Raw genomic sequence first — 10,116 nt, 5'->3', positions numbered from 1 at the left:
GAGATTGCTGATAGTCTTTCCTTATTATCTTATGCATTTATGATTTATATTTGTTAACTGTAAATGTCATTTCCTCAGAAAGTTTTTTCCTAACCACCCAATGTAAAGTAACTTCTCACTTTCTATCACATCACCTCAGTTTATTTTCATTGTAGCATTCTTCTCTAATATTTATGGCCTTTTGTTTTTCCAGACCTAAATGCATACTCCTTTAGGAGCCTTATATGGTCTATTTACAGCTATATCATAAGTGGTTAGAGCAGTGCCTGATACACAGTAGACATTCAATATATGATAGTTGAATTGAGTGACTTTATCTTTTTTAAAAACATTGTATATCACATTTGCTTAAATTACATGAATTTTAGATTTTATACCAGAAACCAGGTTTATCAAATATTCTATCTTAATATCTCTGTTCAAGACAAAAAAAGAGAAACACAACTTTATTAACCAAATAGTTTTCTTTGCCCAAAATTGTATAATTAATTGGTTAAATAATACAAAATGCAAAGTTTCTTAACCTCCAGCACTTCAGTCTATATGGCATTCAACCAAAGCTTGGGGGTGAAATAAAAGCAAAGCTTTGATTTTTCTAAGAGCAATATTACAAAGTGACCAGAAGTTAGAATTATGTTTGCTTATAGTTTATATGACTATGTGAGATATACTTTATTCTCAGGTAAATCGTTAAGTTGAAATTCTTATGCCATATTATTATGGAGCTCCTTTAGCAAACTCAGATTTCCTTAATGGAATTTCCAAAGTCTTCGGTTAAGGACTCACTCTACCAGATAAGATTTTTACTTTTTTTCCCTGCATCTCTTAAATTTTGTAGCGTTTGATCAGGTGGCTGATCAACCCATAAGGGATAATAATGAACAGTTTTTCAGTTTAGAAAGACTGTTTTGAGAGTTAATTCCTTAATTAAATTTAGGTTAGAAAAATATAGAAATGCACATAGGTAATCATAATCACTGCTTACATAGTAACTTCTCCATGAAAGCAAAGTCCCTGTCTTGGCAAGTTTTGAGTTGACCTCTTTTGCTGAGTCTGTTATTTTTTCAGTCCCCATATATAAAATTTTGTAACATTCTTACTTTCTCCATGGAGATCAAATTTAGTCCCAGATTTTTCCTTGAAAATGTTTAAATATTTTATGGCAAAGAAAAGCAGTAGTCACTTTAGAAGACAATCAGAATTTATCTGTTCCATGAAACAAATATTTATATATATGCCATTTTTAAGTCTTCTTGTAGCTTATTTATACTTCTACCATCAAGAAGATGAGCTTAAACCCTACAGAATTAACCTCACATCTTTATAATTCTGATAGAAATTACTTTAATTTTGTTTTACTTTTTTTATTTAGGCAAAGATGCAATCTACACAATTCCAGTAAAAAACATTCTTGCTGTGGAAAAACTGGAAGAGAGCTCTTTCAACAAGAAAAATGTAAGTTATGTAAATAAATATTTAAAGCTTTCTGAACTGCATGTATTAAGTATTTGTATTTCAAGGTATTTGGTAATACCTTGTATTTGTATCACCTATTAGATATTTGTATTCAAATTTTCAAGAGGTTGTTTATTGGATTGTTTACCATTAATCATTAATAGTTCATGAATAGCTAGCTCAAACTCTCTCTTAAAATTGTTCTTTATTGTTGATGCCTCATATAGCTTGCCTAGTTTGTTAAGTTAAAGATACTTTTCTCAAGACTTCCCTGTTATGATATATTTGATAAACCTGGTTTCTGGTATAAAATCTAAAATTTATGTAATTTAAGCAAATGTGATATATAATGTTTTTAAAAAAGATAAAGTCACTTAATTCAACTATCATATATTGAATGTCTACTGTGTATCAGGCACTGCTCTAACCGCTTATGATATAGCTGTAAATAGACCATATAAATAGGAGTATGCATTTAGGTCTGGAAAAACAAAAGGCCATAAATATTAAATAGAGATGAATGCTACAATGAAATGCTCTACATGATATTCAAGTCTCTGAATAATACAGTCCCAAGCTATCTGTCCAGCTTTGTCTTCTGCTCCCATTCAGTGCATACCATACACTCAAGCCAACCAGGATGATTTCCTTGTTCCTAAATATTTTTCTGCTGCTTTTTCTTTGTACTTTTTCTTCCATTAGCAATTCCTTCACTTTATTCTTATCTATATGATAGTCCATTCGTTTGGATATGTGTGGCTTCTAAAACTTACATTCTTTCGTACTGCTTAGTACCATGTGACTCAGATTATGCTTGGGACTAACTTGCTTGAAACATAATAATTTCTAAGACATCTTAGCACCAGTTATCTAGCCAAGCAAACTAGATTCCTTTAGGTACTTGTCTTCTGTTTTGTACTGTGTGTTGGTTTGGGGACTCTTGTCACTAACTTTTTATCTTAATTGCCTATGAAGATGTTCCAAGTAATACATACGGAGAAACCACTCTATGTCCAGGCAAATAACTGTGTAGAAGCTAATGAATGGATAGACGTGCTCTGCAGGGTGAGCCGATGCAATCAAAACAGGCTCAGTTTTTATCATCCCTCAGTGTATCTGAATGGAAATTGGCTCTGCTGTCAGGAGACTGGTGAAAACACTCTCGGCTGCAAGCCGTGTACTGCGTAAGTTTCCTTCTGATTATAAAAGCAATGTGTCAAAATTTGATACATCCATGCAGTGTTAATATTACTTGTCCATGGAAAAGGAATGATGTACTGATCCATGCTACAACAAGAATGGGACCTTGAAAAATTATGCTAAGTGAAAGAAGTCAAACATAAAGGCCACATATTATCTGATAACATTGATGTAAAGTGTCTAGAATAGGTAAATGTGTAGAGACACAAAGTAGATTAGTGGTTACAAGGGATAGGAGGAAGGGAGGAATGGGGAGATGCAGAGATTCTTTTAGGAGTGAAGAAAATGTTCTAAAATTAATACTGGTAGCACAAGTTAAAAAAAAATTTTAAGGCAATGTTTAAATAGAGGCATGAGCTTGACCAAGGTATCAAGAAAGAACGGTCCTTAGCATTCTCTTTCTAATTGTATGGAACAACCATTGTATTTCTAAGACTTAAGTAATAATATATTGTTTTGTGATGAAGCATAGGTTGTGGAAATGATTTTACTTTAAAATTTCCCTCCTTCTGTTTAGAGTCACGTAACAACCAAACCTCTCCTTGGCCCCACTTTATTTTAACTGTCAAATGAAACTAAATTTCTGCAAAAGTCTGTGGTTCTATTTTTAGTCTCAAACCATCAGAAGTCCTTGGCATGTTAACAAAATAAAATTTGTCCAATATATTTATTTTTTATTTTTACCATAGAGGTGTCCCTGCAGACATCCAAATAGATATTGATGAAGACAGAGAAACAGAAAGAATTTATTCCCTTTTTACCCTCAGTTTACTTAAGCTGCAGAAGATGGAAGGTAAATACACAATCTATTTTTATATAACCATAATCTTTCATTACCAATTCCTAAAGTATTGTTTTAGCATTATACAAAAGTTGAAAATACTCATAGATTTACCAAAATGTTATTATGTGAAAGTTGACAGACCCACAGGGGGCATTTTTCATTGACATTCATGAAGTTAAAATACTGTTTTTGCATGAATGTGATGATCCTAATAAATAAAATGTATGTATTTTAGTTATCTTGGCTCTGCCAGGGGAAATCCCCTCAGCATAAGACACTTGAAAAATTCTTATTTGTACTACACATTGCATTTATAGAATTTAGTTGTCTGATCAGAGATTTGTTCTGTTCCTTTTAGAGGCTTGTGGAACTATTGCAGTCTATCAAGGACCACAGAAAGAGCCTGATGATTATTCTAACTTTGTAATCGAGGATTCTGTAACAACCTTTAAGACAATTCAGCAAATAAAAAGCATAATTGAGAAGCTGGATGAACCTCATGAAAAATACAGGAAGAAAAGATCCAGTAGTGCAAAATATGGGAGCAAGTGAGTGATTTTTAAGCTATTGTAAACATATTTTTAAACAGGTTGAGATTGCTTCTCCTGCCCCATCCTCACACCTCCTGCTCACCCACATCTCTCAAGACCCAGCTGAGGACCATTCTCTGGTGTAAGTTTCCCTGGCCACTCAAACTCAAGGTGCTCTTTGTGTTGTTCATTTAGCCATCATTTCACTGTGTTGGTGCTATACTTTATCCACTTTTAAATTTCATATATGTATATATGTATATGAAATTATATATGTATATAAATGTATATTTTATATTTATATATTATTTGTATTTATATAGAAAAATAGGCCGGGCGCGGTGGCTCAGGCCTGTAATCCCAGCACTTTGGGAGGCCGAGACGGGCAGATCACGAGGTCAGGAGATTCAGACCATCCTGGCTAACACGGTGAAACCCTGTCCCTACTAAAAATACAAAAAATGAGCCGGGCGAGGTGGCGGGCGCCTGTAGTCCCAGCTACTCGGGAGGCTGAGGCAGGAGAATGGCATAAACCCGGGAAGCGGAGCTTACAGTGAGCTGAGATCCGGCCACTGCATTCCAGCCTGGGCGACAGAGCGAGACTCCGTCTCAAAAAAAAAAAAAGAAAAGAAAAGAAAAATATATTTATATATATTTAGTTTTTGTAAAGGACAGGTTCTCGCCCTGTCACACAGGCTGGAGTGCAGTAGTATGATCATAACTCACTGTAACCTCCAACTCCTGGGTTCAGGCGATCCATCTCAGCATCTTGAATAGCCAGGACTACAAGTGTTCACCACCGTGCCCAGCTATTAGTTTTATTTTTTGTGGAGACAGGGTCTTGCTATGTTGCCCAGGCTGGTTTTGAATTCCTGACCTCCAGCGATCCTCCTGCCTTGGCGTCTCAAAGTGCTGGAGTTACAGACATGAGCCAACACTACCAGCCTGTCACCAGTTTTAATGTTATGTTCAATTGTAATTCAGTTCTTGAATGCTTAGTAGGTCTTTGTTTTGTTTTTGTTTTTACTGATCCTCCTTCTACAGTACATAATAAGAATTCACAAAACTCACCCCCCAAAAAAATAAGCTGTAAAAGTGCTACAAGTACTTTATCGTTGATTTTTTGGACCCCTTCAGGTGTAGATAGATACTACAATGGATAACAACAGCAACAACTCGCATTTATTGGAAGCTTACTGTACCAAGGGGCACTGTGCTTAGTACTTTACAGCTTATTTAGATTGCTTTTAGAAGCAAGTTATGAAGTCCCAATTGAGGTGGCTTAAACAATAAAACTATTTACTCTTGCAAATTAAGTAGTTAACTTCTATAGTTGGTTAATTCAGCAGCTCAGCACTGTCATCAAGGAACACCTGCCACTCAGCCAACCTCAACAAGGTGATTCCTCAGGCTTATTCCCTCATGAGCTGCAATAATTCAGAGCCCCACATTTTTGTATGATAGCATCCAGAGGCAGAAAAGGCTGTTTTCTCCTTACTAGGAGAAAGGAACCTTCTCTAGAGTTACCCCCAGCCTTCCCTGAAACACATGGCTGCCCAGTGTTAGAGCAGAATCGGGGTCTGTTTACAAAGCAGTGGGTAGGGAGGGGATGGTTCTCGGGCCGGCAAGTAACAGTGTTTGCCACAGTGAACACTCATTGATCCTCAAATCAGCCCAACTTGGTTTTAATCCTCATTTTACAGCTGGTGAAATGGAGGCTTGGGGAAGCTCAATGCCTTGCCCAAGGTCACACAGCTGACTAGGGCTCTGAATCCTGGCCCCACCACTTTAAATGTTCTTTGAAAAGTATGTGTATTAATAATTATATTTTTTATTGATGTACAATAAAAATCAATTTGACAGGTATAAATATTTATATTCTTCCTAGATAGATGCCTCAATTAGGTTATTATAAGCATCCTAATCCTGTCTTTCATGTACTAATGTAATTGGTTCTCTTCCAACAGTAGTAATCCCATTTCCTTGGAGCCCTGGGAAGTTTCCGTATGAGACCCCAGACATTCTTTCTTAAATAGTACCTCTCCACTCATGCCCATACGTACCACACCCACTTCCCAGTACCTCTCCACTCATGCCCATACGTACCATACCCACTTCCCAGTACCTCTCCACTCATGCCCATACGTACCATACCCACTTCCCAGTACCTCTCCACTCATGCCCATACATACCATACCCACTTCCCAGTTTTATTTTTCTCTATTAAAAAATATCATGCTCTACTGTACTAAATATCTTATTAATTTTATTTACCCTATACTAGAGTGTAAGTTCCATGATGGCAAGGGTTTTCTTGGTCTGTTTTGTTTACTACTTTAAGTTCTACACTAGGGTCTGAGATTTAATAGGTGGTCAGTAAGTACTCGTTGAATTAATGAAACAAGATTTGGCATGAGAGATTATCCAGGGAAAATTCTAAATACTTAATGGATTATATATGTGTCACCCTTTAAATTTTTAGATTTCTTAAATTTTGAAAAATGACTTCTTTTCTTTTCTAGGGAAAATCCAATTGTTGGGAAAGCATCTTAGAGTTTAACAGATTGGTTCAGAAGAACTGGAAAATATTATTTTTCTTGGAGCTTTTCAATTCATCATATATTTTGTTCATAGTATTTAAGAATGAACATTCGCTTCAATGTCATCTGCCTCCACATTGTATTTAATATTTAATAATTGAAATTAATTGTTTGGGAATCCTGGTATTGATGTATTACTAGAGAATTTAAAGCCCAAGATTCCCTTCATACCTGTGTGACCAAATCTATATTTCTGCAACTTCTTTTTAATCGAAAGAATCTTCCTAGAAAAGCTTTGTAACAGAGGGAGAACTCCTCCGTAGCAGGAAACCATCTCTTCTTATAACACTCTGTTCTGTGGACTTGTTTTCACTACCATCAGTGCCTGCTCTATACTGCCAACATTGTGTTTTACTAGAAAATTCCAATTCATGACAGTTCGGAGCTTTTCATTTAGTTCATGTAGACCCTCCCGCTTTAAAAAAGAAAAAAAAAAAGAAATTATTTTCCTTTGGTCCATCAGTCACTACAGGTTCCTTTCAAGACAGTGATAGAAATTTTAGAAAACTGCCAGAGCATCCTTGAAAGTTGCTAGATCCTTTTGCCTAAAGATGTAAACAAAACTCAAGACAGGAGGAATCAGGGAATACGTGCTATTGTGTGCATCTTGTTTACATTTGGAATCAGTGATGGCAAAAGAAGTAATGAGACCTCTGAAATTGTTTTCATTGATTTAAATACCAGGTACTCATTTTCTTGATTTGAAAGTTTAACATGACTTCTAAGGACATCTCTTCTGAAAAAGAAAGTAAACAGGGAATGAAGGTGGTGGGAAAGTCACTTGACTTCACCTGCTATTTCATGTTGTAATAAGGGCCACCATAAGGATGCCCTCCTCATAGTGTTCGGTTCTACTCGGCGCACTTTAATAATCTGGACTGCTCCAGATTATACTTTAGATACTTCATGGTATCTAATCTTTATGATCAGTTGAATGATCAGTGTTTAAGTCTAAAAATAATGCTTTCCTGAAAATGTTTATATTTCATTACTGTTTCCTTATTGCCTGCTAGCCAAATGTGGGCAAGTAACTCTTTGAAGACTTTTTTTACCCTAGAAATTTACTTTTGTCCTAAATACCCTAACTGTAAATAAGCAGTCGAAGCAAGTTGCCACCTTGAAGTTGAGGGATGCACTTTGCTTCATCAGTATTAAAACCACGGTACTTTAATTGTGTCTTTTTAAAGTCAAAACATTTTCTAAATGTGGTACTTTAAACCTTGGAGTATTTACATGTTTCTGTTCAAAACTGTGACTTATTAATGTAAGTCTGCTAGTAGTACTTTTTTTGTGTCCCTGAGCATAAGCTATATTTCAAGATACACTTTGCCAGTTTTGTTATTGGTGGGTAATTGTTTTTAAATTATATTGTTATTAGGTAATTATTCTTAAAGACTACTGGCATACCATCAAAGTTGTTCCATAAAAGAATATAACTGAGCAATGTATTTCTCTAAATGACTTGTAAAAATCAATGAGTTACATTTAAGTCTGCATTATGGTAGATTATTACTCCCGGCTCATTTTAAAGACAAGTTTGAAAGAGTCCTTAAATTTTATAAGCTTGTAGATTCCATAAACTACACTGATTTATACATTTGAAAGAATTTAGCCATTTAGTAAATTTCTCATTCTCAACTTGCATTTAGATTAAAATTCTTTTTAAGAGTCTCTGAAATGTCTACCTGCGAAGAACATGTAAACATTGCCAGGTACCAGTCATTATTCTTTAGTGGCTTTTTAGTACTCTGCTATTTTTTTTTTAAGGCAAAAGAAATATTCATCTAACATTTCTAATATCAAATCCCCAATTGTGATTGTTTTTAAAGATCATGGCATGATCACAGGGACCAAGGCTGTGTGCATACGTAACTCTGGATCTGAAAGGAGGAGAGTTCAGCCATCTAGTTCTTTTCTTCACATGACACTTTTAAACAGCCAGTTTGACTGAAATTAACCAACTTGGCACAGCCTAAAAAGAAGTAATGTGAAATTAAATTATTTTTCTTTGAAAGTCTTTTGAAATAAGAGACCTTGTAAGTAGGACCCTAAGATAACCAAGGAATTTGCTTCCAGGGCCCTCATTCCTCTGCCATTACTTACAGATTTTTTAATTTTTACTACCTGATACTCTTTCTCTACCTTTTCCACATTTGAAAACATACAAGGCAGCTCACTTCATCCAAAAACCTAAAAACTCCAGGAAGGAAAGAAAAGATGATATGGGGAAACTTGCCATAGATGCCGGTTCTGGTTCTTAGTTTAGCCATTTCCATCAGTTGAAATTGTGTTGTGATCTGTGCTTGTTTTGTTGTTTTGTTTTTGTTTAGCTTTGTTTTTTAATATTCATTTAATAAGATGATTGGCAATAGCAAAGATTTTTACTCCCAGGAATATAATTATCAAATTGAACTATTTTATTTGCCAAAGAAACTTGTTTTTAATATCACGGGTAATGGGTAAGTGTCAAAACTAGGCTTTTTTTATTAAACAAAAGAAGGTGACGAATGATATGGCTTTTGTTTCTGTTTCTGAAGCCTGATTTCATTTATGCCAGGTTTTGAAAACCAGATCTTTTTGTTAAGTGAAAGCACCTTTAATTTGCTCTAACGGTACATCCTGTAAAGACAGAATTCTGCATAGCGTTTTAGGTGTTTTTACAGTATGTGAAAAATACAAGACTCATTCTAGAGTTAAATTACCAATCTTGGTTGATACTATCTGCTTCCATTTTTATTAATTTGGAAATTAATATGTTGCTAGTAAATGGTTTTTACAGTACCCAGTTTGAAAATGTAAGTTATCAAAACTTAATGTAGTGAATTTGTTTAACCATGTTGTATTGTTGAGAATGTATTTTTATTTAAATTTTATTTTCTTATCAAGAGTATTATAAAAATTAACTTTTGTAACTGTCGCTTGGAAATAACTCAAATAAATTACAAGAAGCCTGTCTGTTCTTTGTGAGACTGTATTTTCTTACTGATTTAGTAATTTCTTCTCGTTTAAAATTATTACACGTTTCCTATTAGTAAGGAAACTGTGGAAGTGAGAAGTCTCCAGTAAGAACAGTGCAGTCTGAAAAGTGTTCAGTTTTCTTAAACTTAACTAGGCTGATTTTTGATGAGTGGGTTTTGGTTTTTTTTTTTTTTTTTTTTTTTTTTTTTTTTTTGAGACGAAGTCTCGCTCTGTCCCCAGGCTGGAGTGCAGTGGTGCTATCTCGGCTCACTGTGACCTCTGCCTCCCAGGGTTCAAGCGATTCTCCTGCCTCAGCCTCCCAAATAGCTGGGACTTCAGGCGTGCACCACCATGCCCAGCTAATTTTTGTATTTTTAGTAGAGATGGCATTTCACCATATTGATCAGGATGGTCTCTCTCTCTTGACCTTGTGATCTGCCTGCTTCAGCCTCCCAAAGTGCTGGGATTACAGGCGTGAGCCACCGCGCCCGGCCTCTAATGGGCTGTGTTCTTATTTGTTCATTCATTCAACAGACTTGTTTTGAGGACCCATGGTCTTCAAAACACCTTGCAGGCTCCTGTCATTCCC

At 35.4% G+C, this 10,116-nt stretch overlaps 1 protein-coding gene across 3 annotated transcripts in view; it reads left to right on the top strand.

Annotated features, from left to right (window-relative positions):
- RASA2 (RAS p21 protein activator 2) overlaps positions 1 to 9,524 on the top strand; it is a 127,323-nt gene extending 117,799 nt beyond the window's left edge. For 2 of the 3 annotated variants that reach the window (XM_033212460.1, XM_033212462.1), the window contains exons 20-24: positions 1,373 to 1,455; positions 2,431 to 2,639; positions 3,345 to 3,448; positions 3,798 to 3,987; positions 6,492 to 9,524. In XM_033212460.1, coding sequence (XP_033068351.1) covers positions 1,373 to 1,455; positions 2,431 to 2,639; positions 3,345 to 3,448; positions 3,798 to 3,987; positions 6,492 to 6,522 — 617 coding nt within the window. In that variant the 3' untranslated portion in view covers positions 6,523 to 9,524. The remainder of the gene's footprint in view (positions 1 to 1,372; positions 1,456 to 2,430; positions 2,640 to 3,344; positions 3,449 to 3,797; positions 3,988 to 6,491) is intronic. The other variant, XM_033212461.1, reaches the window with a different exon arrangement.
- Positions 9,525 to 10,116: the final 592 nt, after the last annotated feature.

This window comes from Trachypithecus francoisi, unplaced genomic scaffold (assembly GCF_009764315.1).
Source record: "Trachypithecus francoisi isolate TF-2019V2 unplaced genomic scaffold, Tfra_2.0 Lachesis_group0, whole genome shotgun sequence".
In the NCBI taxonomy this organism is placed as follows: Eukaryota; Metazoa; Chordata; class Mammalia; order Primates; family Cercopithecidae; genus Trachypithecus; species Trachypithecus francoisi.
The sequence above is the reverse complement of the archived record's forward strand: the minus strand, read 5'-3'. Positions and strand labels throughout refer to the sequence as shown.